Source organism: Frieseomelitta varia, unplaced genomic scaffold (genome assembly GCF_011392965.1).
Source record: "Frieseomelitta varia isolate USP_RPSP 00005682 unplaced genomic scaffold, Fvar_1.2 scaffold_842, whole genome shotgun sequence".
In the NCBI taxonomy this organism is placed as follows: Eukaryota; Metazoa; Arthropoda; class Insecta; order Hymenoptera; family Apidae; genus Frieseomelitta; species Frieseomelitta varia.
Genome location: NW_025110637.1, coordinates 149247 through 174503, shown reverse-complemented (window position 1 = coordinate 174503; position 25257 = coordinate 149247). Strand labels below are relative to the sequence as shown.

At 35.4% G+C, this 25257-nt stretch overlaps 3 protein-coding genes across 5 annotated transcripts; all 3 read left to right on the top strand.

The window, feature by feature from the left end:
• Positions 1-1997: 1997 nt before the first annotated feature.
• Positions 1998-18908, top strand: LOC122536508 (midasin-like). Its single transcript, XM_043668924.1, has 12 exons — positions 1998-2214; positions 4324-4559; positions 5111-5322; positions 6577-7053; positions 8599-9017; positions 9929-11082; positions 11158-15353; positions 15435-16693; positions 16787-17140; positions 17271-18057; positions 18238-18478; positions 18541-18908. The coding sequence occupies exons 1-12, from the start codon at positions 1998-2000 to the stop codon at positions 18721-18723; spliced, it is 9735 nt and encodes a 3244-aa protein (XP_043524859.1). The 3' UTR covers positions 18724-18908.
• A 751-nt stretch (positions 18909-19659) lies between these two features.
• LOC122536501 (28S ribosomal protein S15, mitochondrial) lies at positions 19660-21473 on the top strand. Its single transcript, XM_043668915.1, has 4 exons — positions 19660-20369; positions 20534-20667; positions 20916-21111; positions 21195-21473. The coding sequence occupies exons 1-4, from the start codon at positions 20131-20133 to the stop codon at positions 21451-21453; spliced, it is 828 nt and encodes a 275-aa protein (XP_043524850.1). The 5' UTR covers positions 19660-20130; the 3' UTR covers positions 21454-21473.
• A 775-nt stretch (positions 21474-22248) lies between these two features.
• Positions 22249-25137, top strand: LOC122536503 (cuticle protein 19-like). 3 transcript variants are annotated; one of them, XM_043668919.1, is made up of 5 exons: positions 22249-22338; positions 22450-22569; positions 23307-23359; positions 23499-23748; positions 23849-25137. In XM_043668919.1, the coding sequence occupies exons 2-5, from the start codon at positions 22528-22530 to the stop codon at positions 24122-24124; spliced, it is 621 nt and encodes a 206-aa protein (XP_043524854.1). In that variant the 5' UTR covers positions 22249-22338; positions 22450-22527; the 3' UTR covers positions 24125-25137. The 3 variants fall into 3 exon arrangements, with proteins under 3 accessions (XP_043524854.1, XP_043524855.1, XP_043524853.1); XM_043668920.1 differs by having other exon boundaries at positions 22282-22569; positions 23502-23748; XM_043668918.1 differs by having other exon boundaries at positions 22284-22569.
• The last annotated feature ends 120 nt before the right edge of the window (positions 25138-25257 follow it).

Sequence of the window (25257 nt, the reverse complement as noted above, 5' to 3'; positions counted from 1 at the left end):
TTTTGGTATTAATTAATTTTGGTATTCATTAATTCATCTGGGACTATGATCCCTAAACGAGGCCTAGCACATTTTATCACTTACACGACAACAAGTACAACATGAAATCAATAACAACAATAAGTATAACAAAATATAATAAAGAACATATGCGTATGGTAACAAAAATATTAATTACTTGTTCGCTCGTTAAAAATTGTAAAATTACGCGAACGATTCCACTTGCTGTCTGGACTCTGGAGCTACAAGATTCACGTGAAATCATTTATGGCTATTGAACTATCATTGAAAGCGCGAGAATACGTCGCACGTGGACCAAACAGTGAACGTACGTGCGAGCTCGAGTCATTCGACATCATTCGCGACTGTGTCAGTTAAAACGTCGATTGATTAAGGAAAATTAAGAGCGACACGAGGTTCGTGTCCCCGAGGGGTGAAAAGGAAAACGATAGATTTGCATATTTCGTTTCGCGACACGAATCGTCCAATTTGCCTCGGCCGCGAATATCGAACGAGATATGGAAATATGCATAACCTTTCGCGTGACCAGCTTTCCATGTTAATGGAAAGTTGAATCTCTCTCCACCCTCTCCCTCTTGATTTCTTTGTTCGTCAAAGATGAGTGGCCGGGCGAAAAAGGAAGAAGAGAACAGTTATCGGGGAGAGGCACTTAGCTGCAAGCGGGGAAAATTAATGAAGGAAGTGAGGAGGCATTTTTCAATTTGCGGGCGAGTGAAGGAAGGGACAATTTTAGCTTGAGTTTACCTCCGTGTCTCCTCCGGGATGGATGCTGTGTAATTTCGCGTTTCCAACCATTTGCAACGTTGTCAATAAGTTACAATACGTTCCGCGCGAACGTGGACGCCGTTTCTCTGAAAGAAACTATTCTTTTCTTTTTGTAAACTATCTTGCACGAGTCGAAATTGTTATTGTCCGCCTCTAAGAATTCTCCTTTACCTTGCACTTCAATTTCTTTGCTACAAAGATATTGTACTGTATTATACTTTACTTTATTACTGTACTATATACTTTATTATATTATGTAATTATGTTGTTTAAATATTATTATTAATACCATTGTTATTTATATTATTTATATTATTATTTCATTTAAATTTTAATTTTCATTTATATTATTATTTAAATATTATTAATATCATTGTGTTTTATATTATTTATATTATTATTTCATTTAAATTTTAATTTTTATTTTTATTTGTATTATTTAAATATTATTATTAATATCATTGTTATTTATGTTGTTTATATTATTATTTTATTTAAATTTTAATTTTTATTTGTATTATTTAAATATTATTATTAATATTAATTGTTATTTATATTATTTATATTATTTCATTTAAATTTTAATTTTTATTTATATTATTATTTTATTTATATTATTAATATCATTGTGTTTTATATTATTTATATTATTATTTCATTTAAATTTTAATTTTAATTTTTATTTGTATTATTTAAATATTATTATTAATATCATTGTTATTTATGTTGTTTATATTATTATTTTATTTAAATTTTAATTTTTATTTGTATTATTTAAATATTATTATTAATATTAATTGTTATTTATATTATTTATATTATTTCATTTAAATTTTAATTTTTATTTATATTATTATTTTATTTATATTATTAATATCATTGTGTTTTATATTATTTATATTATTATTTCATTTAAATTTTAATTTTAATTTTTATTTGTATTATTTAAATATTATTATTAATATCATTGTTATTTATGTTGTTTATATTATTATTTCATTTAAATTTTAATTTTTATTCATATTATTATTTAAATATTATTATTAATATCATTGTTATTTATATTATTTATATTATTATTTCATTTAAATTTTTATTTTTATTTATATTATTTCATTTAAATTTACTAAATTATACTATATTTGTAGCATATATTAGTATATATTATATTATACTTTGGTCTATTAAACGCGATGTAAAATTCGTCGGAAATGAAATTTACAAATCCCCCGCGAGAATTGAGAGTAAAAAATGGACGTTCCCTCTTTGTTTTCACGCAGACAGATTACGACAGGCACCTGGAGGAACTGCTGGAACGTGTGGAGACACTTTTAGCCGGGATTTTAAGGAGGAAGTTGAAAAAAGAGAACTTGGATCAGCTGGCCCGTTACCACGCTCTCCTGGAAAATGTTCGACATTTATCCACGGGTAAGCCTTCTTGTTCATTCATACGAGTCTTTGCAAATTCGAGGCAACGTGAAGTATCTCTTCGTCCTTAATGTGTTTTTCAACAACTTTGGTATACTTACGACGTAGAATTTCAATTCCATTCTATACTATTCTATGAAAAACTGAAGTGTTTGAAAAAATCGTAACGTGTTCATTTTCGATTTTTTTTTTTTCTTATTTTCTTTTTTCGTAGGTTGTAGAGCATCCCTTGATTAAAATGGCTATGTATAATTGATTTTCAATCGAAGCAACGAGTAAACGAAGTAAATAAAATAACAAATAGTTTAAAAGACTATATCTTTCAGTCTTGTCAGTGACCGCCCTATATTTTCAGCGTGTTCCTCCCCGTGTTGAAATCGCGAAAAAACGATTATTCACCCTTTTAATTTACAGTCGGTTTAAAATCGCTGAATAATATAGCGATGGTCTCGAAGTTGTCTCGCGTCACGGTGCCAACTAAGCTGATAAAGCGTAAATTTATTTTCTCGTTACGTCGGTGTACTACCGAGGACGAGGCGGATTTAAGTTTTCCCCTCCCCCGGAGTTGTTCGCGAACTTTTAAACAGTGAACGTCTTTGAAACGTCGCGAGATACACCGAGCTGCACCGCGGTGGAATTAACGCGTTGAATCACAAGTTTTCGTCGCGACGCCTTACCCCGAGATTTAAACTGCCCTTAAGAGGCTCGTTTTTTAACGAGCCTTGGCCGTTATCCTTGAATATTCGCAGCAACGGCCGAGATTAACCACTTGCGCTGGCAACTGATTGCGGACCTTAACGAGTGACCGAACCGTACACAATAATTTGTCGTTGTTTTCTTTTAAACTCGTCGGTATGCTATCACTGGATAAAAATTGTTGAAAAGTAATAAATTTGTCATTTGTTTTGCCTGGGTTATACTTCGATATACATAAAACTGAGAAAATATTGCAATTTTGAGATAAAAAATTCTCAACGTGCTTGGTAGAGGTTAACCACTTGCACTGACAACTGATTACGGACCTTAACGAGTGACCAAACCGTACACAATAATTTGTCGTTGTTTTTTTTTTTAAACTCGTCGGTATGCTATCACTGGATAAAAATTGTTGAAAAGTAATAAATTTGTCATTTGTTTTGCCTGGGTTATACTTCGATATACATAAAACTGGAAAAATATTGCAATTTTGAAATAAAAAATTCTCAACGTGCTTGGTAGAGGTTAACCACTTGCACTGACAACTGATTGCGGACCATAACGAGTGACCGAACCGTATACAACAATTTGTCGCTTTCTTTTTCTTTTGAACTCGTCAGTATGATGTCACTGGATAGAAATTATTGAGAAATAATAAATTTCTTATTTGTTTTACCTGGGTTATACTTCGATATACTTAAAACTGAGAAAATATTGCAATTTTGAGATAAAAAATTCTCAACGTGCGAGATAGAGGTTAACCAGTTGCACTGATAACTGATTGTGGACCTTAACGAGTGACCAAACCGTATACAACAATTCGTCGCTTTCTTTTTCTTTTGAATTCGTCGGCATGATATCAGTGGATAGAAATTGAGCGGTAATAAATTTATTTTTTTTTTTTTTTTTTTGCCTGGGTTATATTTAAATATACTTAAAACTAAGAAAATATTGCAATTTTGGGACAAAAAATTCTCGACGAGGCGTAGAGCAACGTCATTCCAGCGCAAGAGGTTAAGACGCAACAAACGCTGAGAATATTCATTTAGTCAGTAATGAGAACTTCGTCTTTCTAAAACGACCGTTTTGAATAAAAATTTCCAGAGAAATTTTCATCAAAAGAAAAAGAAAAAAGGAAAGAAAATACAGAAACGCAGTGTAAAATTATAATAATTATAATTATATTACATATATTATATATTATATTATAACAATTATAATAATTCTAAATGCAAAAGAACTTTTTGCGGATCGCATTTTCATTGTTTTCACAAGAATGTTTACGAAAGCTTTGTTTATACTTGTCGGAACGATAGTTAATTCGTTTCTAGAAACAAAATCACGGCCCGTTCCCTAAGTAAGGCTCGAGCTCGAGACATTCTTACGATTTGCGATTCTTTTATCCGAATTCAGGGGCCGGAGGAACAATGGAAGCGACCATGTCGACGGAGACGAAGCTGTTCCTGCGTAAAACCAAAGAGCTATCGAGACTGGTGTCAACTATGAAAGAGCTCGAGGTCTCCCGTGAACTCGGGACGGAATTGCTCCAGATCGAGAAAAAACTGGCCGATCTGTCGGTCGCCGTTGAGAAGGACAAATGTCTGAACGCTGGCGGAAAATTCGAGTGGGTTGACAGCGTGTTGGTAAAGGTATAATACTCTTTTTATCTCTCGAATTTCACGAAAAATTTTTCCCTTTTAAAAACTTGCTACCTCTCTGTTGTAAATTAGAAGATTGATCTGATTTTTTAAATAATCGAATAAAGAATCTTCGAACACGAGTCATTTAACCGTTTGGCTTCTAAGTCGGTGTTTTTTATTTTTTTTAAATTTGCTCTCGAGATTCTATTGGCGCCACCATAGGTCTGATTTAAGGTTCGCAGATTATTAAAAAAAAATATATATATATATAGTGAATTCGTCGGATTGAGAAGTAATAAATTTATCATTTATTTTGCCTGGGTTATACTTAGATATATTTAAAATTGAGAAAATATTGCAATTTTGGGACAAAAAATTAGAAGAAGAAGTTAAAAATGAAGCAAGAGAGAACAAGGAGAGAAAAATTGAGAAGAAGTTAAAACGCCAGAGGAAAATTCGATTTTTTCTTTTTTTTTTTTTTCCTACGATCGATCGCCGAGCTGCCAGGTTTCAATGGGAACCGTTTTATGATACAACTGTTCACGTATTTTCGATTCCAGTGTCTGCGAAATGGCACGTGGCTACTACTGGACCAAGTGAACCTCTGTAGTCCAGCAATTTTGGACCGGTTGAATGGTCTGCTGGAGCCGAACGGCGCGTTAACGATCGGCGAGAAGGGAGTCGATGAAGATGGGAACGTGTTTACCGTGAAAGCTCACGGGAATTTCAGGTTGTTCCTCACTATGGACCCTCGCCACGGTGAGATATCCCGGTAAGCGGTTACAGCAAGTTAATTTATGTCTTATTGCCAAGCTGAATTCGATATTCCCGCAATGCAAGAAATATTCTCCAACTGTGAAACTCGATGAGAAGAACAATTTGGGAGATGGGGCATATCCATATATGTATATACAATTTTTTTCAATCCATATAACAGAAATCTCATCAATTTTAGGATCAAATTAGGATTAAATTTTATTGTAACAATTTTTATAACAAAAAATTTTTCTTTAAATTATGATCACGACAAACAAACGAAAATAGCATTCTCCATAAAAAAATTTAAAGCCTCAATTTCCTGAAAAATATTGCAAACGTGAAAGATTGTTCTACTGCTGCTGCGTGGGCCATTTGGTATATCTCTGCCATTTTATAATAACTTTGTATAATAACTCTGTATAATAACGCGAACAGCCGAGAACATTATTGGACCAATAACCGTAGCTTTCGTACAAATTGCCTCTCCATTGACGTTAATACCAAGGCAAATAAAAACTAGAATTATTCATTGATATGAATGGTTCTCTCTCTCTCTCTCTCTTTCTCTCTCAATATCAATATCAATATCAATCTAGATATCAATAAATACGATAAACATTTAATTTCTAAATATATATTTATTTTTTTTTATTTAACAGAAATAATAATATATTTATATATATTTAGATAATTTATTTTCGAGACAATTAAATTATTAAAATAAATTAATTAATCCTGATACAAAAGGTACAAATCTTATTTTACTTATAATTTAAAAAAAAAATTCATTCTCATTACTTTTAACTATAATTTTATCAATTTAAAATTATTACTATAATATCTGAGATCTGTCCATCTACTGTCAATATCTGAAATCTGAGTTCATTCTCATTACTTTTAACTATAAATAATTTTATCAATTTAAAATTATTACTATAATATCTGAGATCTGCCCATCTACTGTCAATATCTGAAATCTGAATTCATTCTCATTACTTTTAACTATAAATAATTTTATTAATTTAAAATTATTACTATAATATCTGAGATCTGCCCATCTACTGTCAATATCTGAAATCTGAATTCTTTCTCATTACTTTTGACTATAAATAATTTTATTAATTTAAAATTATTACTATAATATCTAAGATCTGCCCATCTACTGTCAATATCTGAAATCTGAGTTCTACCCATCTACTCGTCACTTGTATTTGCACTGTCCGATTTTCCAGTTTAAATTTTCCTAAAATTTTCGTTTGTTTCACAGAGCAATGCGAAACAGGGGCGTGGAAATCAGTATTCCAGCGCCTCGACACTTCGTGCCGAGCAACAACTCGCTGGACGTGATGTCTCTGTTGAACAGCTGCGGCATCAGAAGCGTGAACCGTCAGAAATTACTCTTGAAAGTCCACGGTGCCCTCCACGGTGACCAGTACAGGCTGAATGAAATGCTGCAAGTAGCGTTATTCACCAGCCAGCAGACGTCGAAGGGGTTCGCTTTCGAACAGTCGTTGAGAAATTCCTATCGGGAGCTGTGCGGATCGCTCGACGCCAGGTCGAAGCACGAGGCATTGAGAAAGATCGACGAGACTCTGTCGGAGGTTGTCGAAGACGAGAAGCCTGAATCTTTCTACGATTTGGACGCGATGAGCTTGAGAACGTGCGACCTCAGGAGAAACGCGAGGCTCGCGATCGTCAAGCAACAAGGATTCCTTTTGAAATTGTCTTTGGAGAAACTGCTCCGGTAAAGAAAAACTGACAGAGTCTTTCTTTTTTGTTGTTATTCAAGATCATACATTGCATATTTTTATTCTCATAAAAATTGATAAATTCGTTTTCCTCTTATTATTCAGGAGCATGCATTACAATCTTCCTGGAGAGCAATAAATATAAGTAATTAGAAGGTGATAAAATTTGGAAGTGTAATTTATTACTGTGTTATTCTATTTTAACTGAAAGCTCTATTTTATATTTTTGAATCTAGTCTAGTTCTGTTTTTCTCTTATTATTCAGGAGCATGCATTGCAATCTTCCTGAAGAATAATAAATATAAGTACTAAGGACGTGATACAATTTGGAAGTGTAATTTATTACTGTTGATCTATTTTAACTGAAAACTCTATTTTATATTTTATAAAACTCTATTTTATCTTTTTTATATTTTATATTTTATATTATAACTCTGCTTTATTTTTTTATTTTTTATTTCTTATTAAATTAAAGTTGAAAGTGAAAGTGGTGTATTTTAACTGAATCTAGATTCCAGAGAACAATATCTGTTTAATCTATGGATTTGATCTTTTAATCTACTGATTTTGTCCAGTAGTTGGGCGACCATGAGCAGAGAATTCAGATAATCGCTTACGCGTATGTTGCATTTATATTACTAATTATAGCTTGATATTTACTCTTTTATTTATTTGTGGAAATTTTGAGATCGCAGTGGATTATTACATACCAGTGTAAATTTGCATATTCGACGGTCTCTTCTGAAGAGATACAGTAATGCTAAATCTAATTAACAGCTCGAATTTCCTCTTTTATAATAATTTATTCGCCGATAATTGTAATGAACGTATACATTTGGTGTTATATGATGCAATGTAACGATATAATGTCTGAACAAACGCAAAGTGAGATGAAAGCTACAACAACAACGTAAGAAGAACAAAAGAATTTCTCAAGACAGTCCTGAGACACTCATTGGAATAATTCACATAAACTAGAGTTCTTATTGTTTCTTCAGAAAGTTTCAAAAGATGATGGAGGATATTATTTGTCCAAAGATTGAAACTACTTAGGTATCATTAACTGTCATGTGTTATACTTGTCCTAGCAACTTTAATCTTTAAATTTAAATGATATCTCGTGATGATTATACTGTATCATTTATCTTCAATGCTGTTTTCTTTTTATGTGAATGAAATTTGTTAATAAATTGATAGATGTAAAAAATAGTTTTCGAAGGTCAACAAATGAGAGTCTCACTTTCGATGCATTCTCACAAAATTACAGTTACTACAGTCAGTCCGAATTTCAGCTTGCTTCTCCAATCAAAATTTTATCAAATAAACTTGCCCTTCTGTCAGCCTCAGTACGCTTTATATATTTTGTAAAAAATAATCCTGCCAAATGCAATAATCTTGGACGACTGTTGCACTTGAGCAGAGAAAGTATGAAATGGTTCGCGTCATCATTTACGTTAGCAAAGACAATCAGTCATATGAAAATCAATATAGACGAGATGTAACGTACATCTGTATGTAATATCCTTTTGTTGGACTTTCAGCAACGATGATACAGGAGCGCAGAAAATTGATCTCCACGATTTTTTCGATCGACCTCCCATCGCGGACGCAACGACGTTCCTCAGGCAGCTTCTCCTTGACTTTTACGAACGATCGTCCCTGGATGACCTGCAGACACGACGACTCTGGTGTCGGAATATCCTCCAATGGAATAAATTCAACAAGCTGGCAGAGATGAACGAGTGTCTTGGCAAAGAGGTTGGAAATATGGAATTTTTATTCAGGGGCAAGTCAGCTCTCGGGGTCCCGTTGAATCTGATCGAACCTCCCACGTTCTCCAATAATCTGGTTATCGCGCTGTACTTTCGACTGATCAGTCTAGATTGCGACTCAGAGAGGGATCTTCACAGGGACAAAGACGTGATGTATCTGAAAGAATATTCGTCCGCAGTTTGCTCAGGTGAAAGACCAAAACTTGCTTGACAATTAGTTAGTCAATAGGGTAATTTTTTTGTAAATAGGGTAATAGGGTGATTAGTTGTCTGATACCGTGCAAAATTTTATCTTATTGCTAAAATGGTTTTCAAATTATCATTTATAAATGATAATTATAAATTAGATATAATTAATTTTAAATTATTGTCACTGGCAATTTGTTTATTAAATTTGAAGAATTTCTTGTTCCTCTAATTACAATAATTAAAATTATAAATATAAATAATAATGATGATGGTTTAATTAAATAAATATTAATTGATATAAAAATAGTAAAAAAAAATAAAATTAATTGATTGATTTAATGGATTAAAAGAAACTTTGAATAATAATAAATTTATTAAAAAGATTAAAATTACGAATGAGTTTAATTATAATAATAGAATTTAAGAAAAAAATTTTCATTATTTCAAAACATCGTTTAAATAAAATAATAATTAAAATTATAAATATAAATAATATTATTTCTATAAATAATATTATTTCTATTTATAATTTTAATTATTATTTTATTTAAACATCGTTCATTATTTATAAATATAAATAATTATTTATAATAATTAATTAATTAATTATTTATGAATATAAATATTTAATTATTTATAAATATAAATATAAATAATATTTATATTTATAATTTTAATTATTATTTTATTTAAACGTCGTTCATTATTTATAAATATAAATAATAATAATAATAATTTTGGGAATTATAGATAATTAAAAAAATTTTTTTTCAAGTTATATAATTTTGATGTAAACATTAATTTTGTAAATCAAAAATTAATACAATGTGGAGTGTGCCCTCCCAAAGAAATAGGTTGGGAACCACTCCTCTATAAACGATATTAAATATCTCCTGTTTCTTTATTTCAGGAAGATTATCAACCAACTTGAAGAACGAACCGCTGATACTTCAATTCGCAGAAATGGCCGACCACTTTGGAAAAATCATCGAAACGATTCTTCGCGACGAAAATTTGTCAATAAACGATCGAGAGTACGTCGAGTTACGAGACGATTTAAAATGGTACCAAAGATTCCGCCAAATAGGAGAGACCAAATTAATCGACAAGTCACGAGGGGTGTTTCTCGACGTGCGCGAAATTTCCTCGCACCTGAACGTCCACTACAAGTGGCTGACGAAATTTATCAAAAAGCTGCTCGCACTCTCAGGTGCGAGACTGGAGTCGTCGTCAGACTTAGCGGAGAAGTATCTGAACATGGCGATCGACGCTGACAAATATCGAAGGATTCGAAAAAAAATCAAGAAGCTGCTGTTCGTTCCGTCGCCTCATATTTCCGAAAACTCGATGATCTTCCACGAGAGGCTGCGATCCATCTCGAGGAAGCTCGAGATCGTCGAGGAGGATTTAATCGACTCGCTGCGAACGAAATTGAAAGTCGTTTCTGTCAGCTCTCCCGAGAACTTGATCGTTAGGAAAAGTTTGATCGAGATCTGCGTCGAGTGTTTCGAAAGCCAAGAGGCCGACGACACGACGAGAATTGAGGAAATGACTAAAGACGTTTTAGAAGTCAAAGAAATCAGTATTAGACGCGAGGATTTCGTGGAAATTGAAATATGGCCGATTTACGAATTTTTCTTCTTCCTTTTCGCGTATCGCTTCCAGAGGAGGTTCTGCGACGAATTTTCAGACGACTTTAAGGAAGAAACGCGTCGAAATTTTGAGAAGAACTTTGACAAGGGGAACCAAATGTCCGTGAATCTCGTGGACTGTCATGTTGAAACAGCTGAAACAACTGGCGAAAATTTTGGTAGAATTTACAAGGCGAGCGTGTTTAGAAAATTCGAAGACGTCCCAACGATACCACCGCGTTTAATAGGTCTGATAAAAGCTTTGAATGCCAATAAAATTTCAACTAGACGAAGGATCTCTCTGCTCCCAGAATTGCTCTTTTCTGTCGAGGAGTTTGCGGAAAGATCCTTCGCTGTAAAAAACTCGAGTATTCTTCTGCATTGGTACGACAACGAGGAAGACGAAACAGAAGAGAATTTTAATATTTTCCAGGTAATTTTCATTAATCATTTCATTGCGGTAACTCTGAGTATTCTAATCTAACAATTTTTTGTACACACTTTTCAGACGAACTTCATCAACAAATCATCCCTCTACGACCTAATCTTCGAGCTGTTTCTAACAAAATCTGGGAGCAAAAAGGAAATGATCAATTTTGGAAACTACAAGAACCAGAGGAGAGTCTTGCAAACGGTCCAAACGCTCCTATGGAGGAACTCTTTAATTTTAAATTCAGATGAATTCGACATATCCACCAACGACTCGATCCTATTGCAATTTCTCGTTGATTATTACTTGTCCGTCACGAACAAAGTCACAGACACTTTCCCCTTGAAGTTAAACACCGAAGAGCAAAGTAATCTGGAAGATCGTCTCTTCAAGCCGATAAGATTGTTGCAAGAAATCAAAGGGAAGCTAGAAAATGAAAACAACGTGATCGAAAGAGGAAACGGATGGTTGATACTGGGATATCTGCAAATATTTCTCTTCCACGATCTAGGGCCCATTGATCCGGTTCAAAAGATCGCCTTGAAATCGAAATACATACAAGAGAATATTGCCGAATTGGAGCATTTGATGCGCGTTGAAGATTTACAGTCTGTCATTCTTGGAACCTCTTTGTCCAAGGAGCGAAAGGCATCGAGGGCCAATCACTTGAGGACATTGTCCAGTGAAGCGAGAAGCTTTGAGAACATTCGGGCAGTCAGGCCGTCGTCGAGCTTTCAGAATTTAAAAGAAGAGATAGAGAACTTCTCTAGCAACGTGGGCTCCTTTGAATCAATATTTAAACAAATCGGGCAATTGAACGAACTGGCTGAACAACACCTAGAAATGGGATCGCAGGCATCGCACAGAGAGAAATTGCACGAAGCCATAATCTGGAAGAAATCGTTGGAAAGGTTCTCCGGTAAATTGGAGAAGAACTTTCTCGTTGGTTTTCCCGATTTGGTTTCACCAGTGATCTCTGCGGTTTCCAATTTGCATCACGGTTTGTCGATCCTGATTCACGAACTCTCGAACAGAGAGTTTCGAAATTCGAGCAGCGACGTCTGCTACAGTTTGTTACGTTTCCCCGTCGTTGGCTCGTGCCAGGAGAATTACATAAACTTGGCGAGGCTGTGCTCTTCGGAGAAGCTAATTTTCATTCTGACGAAACAACTGAAATCGAATACCGTTCAAAAAGACAGATTTACAATGATCAAAATTGCATTAAAGGAACTTGAAAATTTGTCTCTGGTTAGAAATGATGTGGAATCACTGTGGGAAGAATTGAACGGGATATTTTTCAAAATCAGGATCCTGTGGAAGGAGCAAGAGAAGCAGAGGGAAGAACAGATGAAAGAAAAAGAAAGCTTGTTTAAAATGAAGTCCACGAAAGAAGAAGAGGAGTCGGATTTTAAGAATATGTTCCCAGGCTATCAAGAAGACTTCTTGGAGTTGGCAGAAGTGTTCCCAGATTCCCACCGAGACCTCTCAGAGCTCCAGAAAATTTCAGAGAATATCTCCAGCGACGAAGAATCGTTCGTCGAAGTGATATCCATGAAGGACGCTAGGAAAATTCAGGAAATTCACTGGAACATCTTGAGAAATTGTTCTCCCCGTGATAGCAATTTAAAACGCCCTTCAATGATTGTTTCGAGAAGATCTGGAAACAACTTGGAAAGTTCTGTATCTAATTTGGAACCCAATTTCATTGACCCTTTGATCCAAAGACTGGAATTACTAGGATCCTCAGTGAAAACTTGGCCAGAGAGCTTGTCTTCTCAGCTAGTGTGCTGCTTAAATGTATTAATTTCTAAGAAATGCAACTTCGACAGTGGAAATGATAATGACAGAGAGGTCTATGATTTCTATAAAGATCCAAATGTTCCAGAGATTGAACAATGCCAACCGCTCTTTGATCGACTCTGCGAAAAGATCAGTGAGTTTTTGAAGGAATGGCCTGAAAATCCCATTTTGAATTCAATCAAACTGATCGTCGACAGGCTCTTCAGTTTCTCCATCGATTCCTCGTTGTCTAGATTTTTGGTCGGAGTGGAATTGCTGCTGACAAAAATCAAACAATGGGAAGAGAACGCTCGTCTCGACGTTAGTCTCGCAGAATTTATCGAATCGTTCGGTGAGAAGGTTCTTCGTTGGCGTAAACTTGAGATATCAAGGTGGAAGGACTCGTTGGAAGTACTTGAAGATGACTTGAAAACTTGGGCTTCAAAGTGGTGGTTCTTTTTGTTCAATTTAGTAGATCAGTATCTTGCGGAAGATGTTGAAGCCATTGAAGACTCGAGTAAATCTGATAATGTTTCGAAAGGAAAGATGATCGAAAGTTTAGAACGTTTTTTGGTGGAATCGTCTTTGATTGAGTTTGAAACGAGACTTCAATTGGTCTACCTCTTTTATCAACACATTGACCATCTTGAAGAAACAAAGAGGCAGAAAGAATTGCTAGCCATTTTCTGGAATATTTACTTCTATTACTATCAGTTTCTCGATGATGTTCAAAATAAAATAAAGGCCTTGAAAGAACCTATTGCCAAGAAATTAAAAGACACCATCAAGATCACGAGATGGAACGACATAAGCTATTGGTCTGTGAAGAACACAGCCGAGAAGACGCGCAGAACGTTGCACAAATTCGTCAAGGAATTCCGTAAAGGTTTGGAGCAGAACGTCGCGTCTTATTTGACTCTGAAGACAAAAGTAGTAGAGAGCTTGGAAACAAGTTCCAGGAGAGAGCTCAGACCTTCAGATTTCTTGGTGAGTTTGGAGTCAAGGAGGTTGCAAAAAACGGAGAAACTGGCTGGCAAGGCTCGTCAGTTCTGTGAAAATATCATTGAAAGAAGCGGTTACTCTGAGATTCGACGGGACATTGAAACTTTTGTAGAAGAGAGCCTCGAGGAAAGCAAACGATTGAGAAGCTTGGAAGTCGACAAGACCTTGGCGAAAAGCAAGCAACAAGCTCAATTGAAAAGCTTGCTTCAGCAAAAGAAACTGGCACTGGCAAATTATTTCAAAGCGCTGAGCGGGCTTGGAGTTTCGTACAGAATTGGCATTCTGACCTGGAAAAATAGAAAGAGCGAGATCACCAACTTCACCTCAGTGCCCCTAGACTTGCAAGAAATGCAAAACTTTGAATTCAAAAGCAAGTATGTAAATATAGACAAAGGGCTGTTTGAACAATGGTCCGGTTGTAACAAGTATTATTATGAATCTTTGGTTAAACTGAATTTCCTCGATGGAATATTAAATTCTGGAAAGGGTAATCTGGACATGCAAAACGCTGAACGTTGCCATGGCTTTTCAATTCACCTTGCATTGCTAGCTCATCGTCAAAAGGAGACGATTGCCAACTTTTTCAAACGATTTCTTCCGTTTAGAATTCAAGTGTCAAACCTCGCGCTGATGGTGGAAGACATAATGAAAAACACTTCGAATGACATACCAGAGGATACTACCAAAATTACGGGATCTGGGAAGCTTGATGTTCCTGTGCAAAGAAACTTACAGACTGCCATGAACAATTTGCAGGAGTTGTTAGAAGTGTTGCAAATGTCCATGAAACAGATTGTGATTTTCTTGGAGAGTTATCCGACGGAATCTCTCGCACAGGAGGAGACTCTTCTTGACTTAAATGAAACTGCAGTACCTGTTCTAAGAGAGAGTAACGTTCCAAAAGCTTCAGTAATCTCTATGAAAGGTAGCTTGAACTTGATAAAAAATATGGCAATTAAATTAAATTCATGGATCACAGTTTCAAGGAAAATTGAAAAGTCGGGCCAAGTTTTCTTGTTTCATCAGAAGCACGCTGACTTTTTGCAACTGAGTTACCAAGAAATCAATGAAGTCAAAAAGCAGCTAGTTGACCTCAGATGTTCTTTCACGCTGGATCATCCCATTAGCAAAAATTTGAATTTCTTAATCGAGAAGATTGAAAGTAGCAATGAATTATTCACATCGACAATTGAACAATCTGCGGAATCTGGAGATTCAAGTGAATATAAAGTTAAATTGGACAAATTGGTTACGCAAATTCTGCTTGTCGTTCAAAGGAAACTTCAAGACAGTCAAAAGTTAATTGAAGAAAGGAATGATGCCGAGAGAGAATCGCCTGGAAGTTTTGAAGAGAATCTGATGACGGAGAGATTAATAGAACCTTTGAAGAAAGTTGTTCCAGATTTACGGCTAAACACCATATCAAAAATACTTGGGGAATTATTGCAGATTATTCACGAATGTGATGTCAAGTCTGCAAACGATTGCACAAAGTAAGTTTTATTTATTAACAAACTTGCCAAATTTTTATACTTTTCCTGCAAAATTTCTAATAATTCTTATTGTTTTTCTAGATCACTTTCACAACATCTACCTCTCCTAGAACAGTATACTTTGTTTCTTCATTACTATCTCCATGAGCAAGTGGCATCTTTCCGTCTAACTTGCAAGTTTCTCTACCTTCAGCTGAATGTCTTTCTAGATTTGGCTACAAACGGATTTTGTCAGCCAGAGAACCTGGATACTCCTGAAGATGATCAAGAGGGCGGTGGTACAGCCGAAGGAGGAATGGGATTGGCCGACGGTGAAGGACAGAAAGATGTTTCAGAAAGGATTGAAACGGAGGATCAGTTGGAGGAGGCCAGAAATCCAAACGAAGAGGAGAAGGACAACGAAAGAAAGGATGTAGAAGAGAACGAGAAAGGTATAGAGATGTCGGAAAATTTCGAAGGTCACATGCAGGACCTCGAACAACGCGAGGAAGAAGAAAATGACGAGGAAGACGACGACCTCGACAAAGAAATGGGCGAGACTGACGAGACTGCGGAGAAGCTTGACGAAGAAATTTGGAAAGACGAGGAGGAGGAGGAGGAGGATGAAAATGAAGATAAAGGAAATGAGAAGGAAGAGAGGGGAACTGGTGAAAAAACTGGGCAAGAAGAACTAAGTGCAAAAGACACTGATGAAAATAAAAATAAAGATGAAGACGAAGAGAGAGAGGCAGATGGCGAGAGAAAGGAAAATGAAAGGAAAGAAATCAATGAGTTTGAAGAACCAGAAGTGAACGAAGATCAAGTGGATCCCTATCATGGGCAAAATCAACCGGAGATAGAGCCAGAATCCTTCGAACTTCCAGAAGATGTCAATTTGGATGAAGAAACGAAAGAGGATAATCCCGAGGGCGAGGAAGAAAATCCTTTTGATATTGATCAGATGAAGGAGTCGGCAATCCCAGAAGAAAAAGAAAACGGGTCTGAAAATAAAGAGGAGCCTGAGGAAGATAAACAACGGGATTCTAGCGATGAAGACGTTAATGAAGAAGAAGGAGAGAAAAATGAAAATACAGATGCTGACAAAAGAAGGGATGAGAAAGTTACGGATCCTGAAAAAGATAAAGAGAATGATACAGAAGAGGGAAATATAGAGGAGGAAAATCGAACAGAGGAAGATAAAGCACCGCCTAGTTTCGACGCAGGCAGTAAGGAAATCGATGCTTCTCAAGAAGTCGAATCTCGAAAAGATGGCTCTAGAGATGCAGTAGAGAGTCAGTCAAATGAAGAACAAATGGAGATAGATCCTACAGAAAATAGTGCTGATGACAAGAGAGATACAGGTAATTTCATTGCGTGTCTTAAATTAACTTAACTAATTAAAAGTTATAATTTTATGTATGTTTTCTATTACTGTTTTGTTATTTGTTATAAAGGAACTGGCCAGTCACAAACGGAAGAACGCGAAGGGCATTCTGGATCTAAGCAAGAGGAGAATGTTCCCATCTCTGGCAAGGACAGATCCTCGAAACCTGTTCAGAAACGAAGAAAACCAGGTGAAAGCGACGAAAATCGTAGTTTACTCGACAGTGAAACTCAACCTTCGGCAAAGAAACTAAAAACCGCAATGCAGGATCTAGATAGTCAGGAAGAACGAGAGAGAGATGACGGTGTCGGTGGTGAGAGTGAAACTTACGAGCACATTAAAAATGCAGAAAAATTCGATGATTACGTCTTCGACGCTGCGACCGAGGAGCAGATTAAAAAACAAGCGTCGAATTTGGAAGAAGGTAAATTTCTTTCCACCTTAATTCAAAAGATCTTGCTTCGTTACAACGAATCAAATACCTAGATTCAGTATACTTTTTGCTCTAAGTTCTGATTTAACGTTTAAATTAACTCCACAATTGATATATTTAGACGAGAAGGATCAAATGGACGATCAATTGAAGGACAATGACATTGAAATGCACGAGGAACCAGAATCGAAAAACGAAGAGGAGGAGACGAAGAAGGAACAGTCTCAGAAATTGTCCGAAAACAAAAAAGACAAGTCTGCGAACGCGAGAGGTGAAAAATCGAACGATGTGGAACAAATTGAGACAGGGGGCGAAGTCGAAGGCGAAATGGTGGAAACGAGCCGCGTCTTGCGAGGAAACGAATCCACCATTCACACAAAATTGTCAGAATTAGAGTGTAGTGATCTCCCTGTAGATATCACTCAAAAAAGGTCTGAGATCGAGAGTATGCTAGGTCAGTGGTCTCGAGGGCCATCCTCGATGGAAGCAACAAACGCCTGGAGTTCGATAAGCGCCCTAACCGAGTCAGCTGCCAGGGAATTGTCCGAGAAACTGCGACTGGTGCTTGAACCGACGCTAACGTCCCGATTGAAGGGCTTCTACAGAACTGGCAAGCGCATAAACATGAGAAAAGTGATCCCTTACATAGCCAGTGAATTTCGTAAGGACAAAATTTGGCTGAGACGCACGAAACCCGCGAAACGGGACTATCAGATAGTATTAGCCATCGACGACTCCAGCAGCATGGCCGATAACCGCTCGAAGGAGCTAGCATTCGAATCACTTTCGTTGATCGGCAAAGCTATGACCTATTTGGAGGTGGGTCAGCTTGCTGTTGTTAACTTCGGTGAACGAGTGAACGTTCTTCATCCCTTTGGAGAGAATTTTACGGAGGAGAGCGGCGCCAGGTAATTATAGTTGACGATTAGGTAAATTTGTTATCGTCTCTAGTACTCTTACTAAATCTAACAACTAGCAGTACAACATTATTTATCCAATATTAATTATTAATAATTATTGGTAACCAATATTAAACTAGCTAGCCCTGGTCTTCGGACAATTTAAATGAAACATTTGAACTTTACCAGATTGATTCAAGAAATGAAATTTGACCAGAGGAAGACGATGATCAGCGAACTGCTCGATTTCGCGACAGAGATGTTTGCATGTCAAAGCCATTCCTCCGACAACGCGAAATTAGTAACTATATTATCGGATGGTAGAGGCATATTTTCTGAAGGGACAGAGAGAATCATCGCAGCCGTGAGGAGAGCCAAATTGTTGAATATTTTCCTCGTCTTTATAATAGTCGACAACCCCCTCAACAAGGTAAGCAGTTGGAAAGATTTATAGTTACATGCAACGATACAATGTTTGCGTTGTTCTTTTAGGACTCAATACTCGATATAAGGATGCCAATTTTTGAAGATGGCAGATTACTGGGTATACGTTCTTACATGGACAACTTTCCATTCCCGTTTTATATTATTCTTAGAGATTTGGATACACTGCCTGTTGTGCTGAGCGATGCGCTAAGACAGTGGTTTGAAATTGTAGGTAGAATCGATATATAAAGGCAATTAGTAATATGGATAATTGCTTTTTAAAGATCTTTTTTTAATGTTTTATACCTGTAACGCTCTGTAATGATATTGAATGCAACAAACTTTTACATCAAATTTGCTGTATCTCCTATATCTTTAGCGCTTGAAAAAGAAAAATGTAAACTAATTTATTGTACTGTTGTAAGAAAATTAAATAGGACGTACAAAGAAATTAACTACCTTGGCAATTATTTTTTTACTAATAAAAATTCATATGAAACCCTTCATGGTGAAACCAAAAAATTGAATTCTATAGACTTCAGAGACGAATTTTTGATCTATTCAGGACTCAAACTAAAATTTTCACTCTAAGAAACTACCTCTGTATAATGATATACCAATTTTTTGCATAACTGATTAACTATTTGAAATTAATTAATTTGAGACAATTTGAAAAATCCCTCCTTTCGTATCGTGGCGCCATCTATCGGCGAATTCTTGAAACTAATAAATTGAAGAAACAGTTATTTGAGCATTTTATAGGTGAAAAGGGACATCAAAAGAAAGCTGAGGATCTAATTAAGAAGGTACAATTGCCAAAGTGTGGAAATTGATCGCCTAAATTCGTTTTTTTCGCAATTGAAAATTTCCTCGTTTCACGGACATTGAAACGCTAGCGTCGCGTAGCGGTGAAACGGTGGAACTAATCGCTATTTCTGTCCTTGTCGCACAGTATTGCGCTCCTTGTCTACCGATGGTGCTCCCATCTGAGCCACTCTATTTTCGGTTGGAACTAAAAGGGCAAATTGGAAAAATTCAATAGATGGCAGCACTTGCGTCGCAGACAAAGAGAGCAATAACATGCGACAAAGACAGATATACATGCGCGCGACAGACAAGGAGAGAGATAGCGTGCAACAAGGACAGAGATAGCGGTTAGTTCCACCGTTTCACCGCTACGCGGCGCTACGATTTCAATGTCCGTAAATCAACCAATTTTTTAATTGCAAAAAAAACCAATTAAAGGGCTGAATTCGTGATATTTGATGATTGCACCGTTGAAATCAAACACTCTGCCTTCTTCCTGCATCCTGCTTAATTTAAAAAACCCAAACAAATAGATGAACAAGAATTTACGAATTCCGATCAATGGGTCGAAACGTACCCTACGCTTATCAATCAAAATTATTTCGGGAATATAGTTCTAGGTGTACGTAAAAAATCCTAAGCGCACAGTTTCGAACATAGATTTTTATTCATCAATCAATTTTCTAAATCAATATTTCTCACGCGTTACCGTCATTGTGCCATTGCGCGCGTACGCAATGGTTGTGCTCGCATATGCTCTGTAATCAGTTAAAGTTGTACATCACTCGATTTCTAATTTGCAATTGACCAAAAAATTGATTGCAACATTTAAACAGTTTGCAAATCAGTATGAATTCAATAGTAAGCTGTTGTAAACTGTTGGCTGCAAAACCGAACAATGTACACGTGTTTGGAGGTTATTTGAGCCGCGGTATGGCCAGAACTATCGATGACTATAAGATCAAATGGGTACGACCGGTAAAACTTCCATCGATAGATCCACGACAGAGTGGCGATCTAGGACTGAACGTGTCTGTAAAACCCACTGACTTGAAAGTTCTTTATGATAAATCAAAGGAGTTGCAAGAGTGAGTAATAATTGCACACTACTGCATCATACCATTCTGTACAAAAGCTTTTCTGGAGAGGTCTTGTCTCCTCAAAGAACATAATCTTTAGTTTTGCCATTACCGGTGCAAGATGTAATTCCAAATATTGTAGAACATTAATCATTGTTCAATCATTGACGCAGTGCCGATGAGATTGTAAAGAAAATGTTCACCTTGGAGTTTCAACCGAGGAAGGAAGCCAAAAATCTAGAGAGAGAGAAAGTAATAGCACTTGTGAAGAGGCACATTTGCGATCGAGCTTCAGCAGAGGTCAAAAGTAAGGATCTTTTTATTAAATAAAGCTACCTATCTATGATAGATATGGGAGTATTTAATATTATCTATGTTAATTCAGCTTAATTTATAAAATTTTGTAAACACTTCTAGGTTTCAATTTACTGTATTACAAAGTAAAGAGATACTTTCGATTTAAAGTTGATTATTTGTGACTGAAGCAGTCAACAAAATTACATATTAGTTATTCAAACACAAAAATCTAAATATAATTGGAATAAATTGTTTCAGTTGCTGCAATGACTACTGAAATACAGTATCTTCAAAGGCACATAGCTGAACAACGAAGGAACATAAAGTTCAAAGTGTTTCTGAAAGAACTAATCGACAAAAGAAAGAAGTTTCTTAAATATATGAGAAGATGGGATTACAAGCGGTTTGAATGGATTCTTGAACGTTTGAATCTTATTTATGTACCTCAGCCAAAGTATGATGCCTTTCTTTTACATCTAAAATATATATATATTGCATATCTAAACTTTTAATTATATTTTTTTTAATTGGTTGTAGAATTGCCGGCAAAGTGTCGAGAAAAGATGCACTGAGACGACTGACGAAAGATTATTGCGACGGTATTATTCAGCAAAAATTGGACATATTTAGAGCCCAATTGAAAGAACAGCAAAAGGTATTCTTCGCTCAGAAGGTCAAAAACTTGGAGTACATTTTAGCGGAAGAGAAAAAATATGATTTGAATCCAACTGTGTCTGAAAAAGAGATTGATGTTGCACGGAAGAAAGCGGAAGAATTATTAAAAGAAACTGTATAAATAAATTTTTGTTACAGTCACCTCATCATCTTTCTTACCTGATTCCTTACGCAAAAATTCATCTCTCAAAGAAAGATATTACAATGTAAATATAATTATATTGTGAAATAAATTTTCTTTATTAAATTTGATACAATCGTAAAATCATTTTTATAGAAGAAGATTTATTTTTGATCAAATACTATGTTACTTTACATATGTTTGATGAGAATTTTTATTCTATAACATATTATTAAACAATTTACTTGAAATAAGTAAACGTACGATATTTATAAATGCCTTAGAATATTCTATACGTTTCAATGTATTTTAATTTATTGTAAAATTACAAATATTTTACTACTATTGGATTGATAGTTAAAGCACGTTAGTAACAGGCGATGACGTTCCCACGGTTGCGCATCCCTCGTTGTACCAAGAGAAACCCAAAAAATGTAAGTGAACGTCCGCGTGTATACCGGGTGCTTGAAATAACTTGATTGTGTATGCAGTTGAACAAAGTGTATAAATTAAAATTTTTTAAACGTATCAGTCGCAGTATCTGTGGTTTTTTATTTATCTTGTATCATGTACAAAAAATAAATCAAAAAAATAAGAGAGATTCTAACTTCTTCAATTGAAGTTTTCCTCTTCTGTTTAAATCTTCATTGTTGTTTATATAAAAATAGAAACAATCTAAGAAAATATTCTCATAGATATCGAGTGATTCCAGTGATTCAATTATTGTGTGTCTGCTTAACTTTACTATTAAAAAGGAACTTTAAATAAACATCGTTAACACCCTGTATAAGTCATATATAAAGATGAGCTGGATGCTGATATTCTATTCTGTGAAGAGGCGTCGTGAAAGTTTTATTATATTCCAAGTTTTGTTAAATTCCATTCGTAAGTGTACAAATATCTGCGAGATCTGAAATACGTACAATTAAAATTAATTATTAAGAATATCTCTTTCGTTGAGGAAAGAAAAAAATATAATTTATTGGTAATCTTTAGTTAGAGAAGATTATACCGGAAAAAATTCTGAAATCGTGCACCTCTAAATTTTATCAACATCTTTATACCTCTCGAAACATGCAGTCGCATTTCGTTTTTCCGAAAACGATTATCGACAAGGTTAGTAAAATAAAAATTTGAATGTTTTTGATAAGAAAATAACTAAATATCACAAATTATCGAAATGTTGCGTTATCAACGGCTTAAAAAAAAAAGAGGAACGAGTCGAGTTCCAATGAAACATGTTCTTTTATTTTTTAAAAAGAATAAATTTTATAAATATACCGATCAGTTTTTGTTTCGTGTATCTGCGATTGTTGAAAGTACGATTGCTTAATACGATTATAGCGGTTCGCAATTGGCGAAGAAAGATACGCGTATAAAGTAAATATCGGTTCTCACGTTCGCTCGACTTCTCTCAACTTTTTACTGACGTTCCTTGCAGTGAAGAAACGTTCATACTGTTTTTTCGATTTGTCGGTGATCGGATGTGTTAACTGTGTCGAATTTAGATTATTTTTTAGTTAAAAATTATGCTCGAGAACCGCTGACGTGCGGTTTCAAAGCGGCACTCCTTACGAGCGCGAGGCGCATTGTGCAACGAGGATCTGGCATCACGCATGCGCGGTACATCATTCGATTTTCGAACCGTTGCGCAGCAATTCTGCGCATATTCACATTTTAAAATCATTCCTGAAACAACTGTATATCGTACAAATTAAATATAAGCATCGTATAATGTTATTGATCAAAAAACTAACAATTTTAACAACATATGTACATGTATATTTATTCCGTTTGTTTCTAAAATATAAAAGAACTATATTAAATATGTATATTTTCCTCTTCGTTCACAGATCGTGATTCTGTGCTGTTTTTTAAAGCTGATCATTGCTGGCGTTCTACAACAGTAAGATTACATAATCTATTCTTAATACTTTACGTTGTACCTGTAGTTTAATTAAGATTGAAACTCAGTGAGTCTATATACAAATTTTAGAGTCATTTTTATCGCTATTAATTGGAAAAAACGATTGTTTGGTATTTAGAAGATTCCCTTGCGCGCCAATCGATGCAATTTCTGCGAGTGGCGATGCGGTGCCAGTGACGTGCGCGTTCAAATCAATTGGCGGCAAAGTGGAACCGATACTTCCGACCTACGTGAAAGTTTCTACCCCGATTTCGTACAGGCCGTTGCCGAAAACGTCGTCCTTAGTGTACATTGCCCCGCCGATTTTTAAAACGGCGTCTGCCGTCATTGCGACGGACACGAAGAACGAGAGAGAAGCAGAATTCACGGTAACTTCGAAAGCAGACGTTTCCGTTTCTCTGTTCTAATTTCCATAAGGAGAGATTTTGAACAACTTTAAATAATTATTTTATTCTAAATAATTTTCAGGCCTATCCAAGATATTCGTTTAACTATGGCGTCTTGGACGGATACACCGGCGATTCGAAGTCAGCATGGGAGGAGAGAGACGGTGACACGGTGAAGGGGGAATATTCTGTGGTCGAGGCAGATGGATCGATTCGTACGGTCACTTACACAGCCGATGACCACAATGGCTTTAACGCAGTGGTGACCAGAAACGAGCCTCCGAGGAACGCGCAGCAATATAACAATTTGAAAGCGTTTCTACCGGCGACTATCATTTCCAATCCTCGTCGAAGATGAACCGAATTGCTCTGCCCCTTTGTACAAAATAACAATTTGCGTTCCGTTAAATACTTTGCCTTTTATTATCCACCGAACGGAATAAAGTAAAAATCTACACTTGTATACGTACAGTTAGTTTTCGAATTCTTTATTATTAACAATGCTTTATTTAAATACGGTGTGGTTACAAAAAATATTTTTTTTTCTTTTTCAACCTTTTTCCCTCATATTTTTCTAACAAAATTCCGACCTCTGTACTCGCAATACAGCGTGAATAATTATACCATTTACAAAGGATAGACAAACTTATGTCACGAGGAAACATTCGTTCGAAGATCAAAAATCGATTTTGAAAAATAATCTCTGAATCAAAGTAGATCTGATTATCTAATCTTCATTTCCTTGTGCAAGTGTCAATTTTATTTTCACTACTCAGCTACAATCTCTATTTATATATACACGCTAAAATTCAGTGAAAGAAAACTTTACACATTACAAAAAATAAGACGAAATTTATCAACTGTTCCTAACACAGATCATTAAAAAACTAAGTAAATTACTACTATTGCGTCATTAATGTTAACGGAGTTATACATGAAAAAATATAAATAAATCTTGTGTAATACTTAAACAATGAGATTACAAACGTTTCACCGATCTTAACTTATTGGTAACAGATCTCGTACCTCTCGCGGAACAGAAACGAATTACAAAAAAAGGACAACATCAATCTAAAGACTTCGCTGTTCTACATTTGTCTCTTAAACCTAATAATAAGATACTGTTCGACCAACGCAACGTAACATTTCAACATCGTTCGACCTGAAATTCATCTTTGTACAATGCTGTTGTTCATCGGTTTACAATCGTAATTCTCGTCGAAACAAAAACTGTTAAAATAGGAATCCTATTTCGGAAGGATCGCCAATAACATCCTTCGTTACCCCAAGCATTTATCGTCTAACTAAACCTAACGCTTCTTACAGCGTTAACAATAAGCCTGTAGAGCGTAGTTCGCTCTCCCAGTGTCTGAAAGTTAGTGTTTATCGTACAAAAAAAAAAAAAAAAAAAAAAAAAAAAAATTTTTCCAAAAAAATAAAAAAATTTTCTCTTTTTTTTCCCAAAAAAAAAAAAAAAAAAAAAAAAAAAAA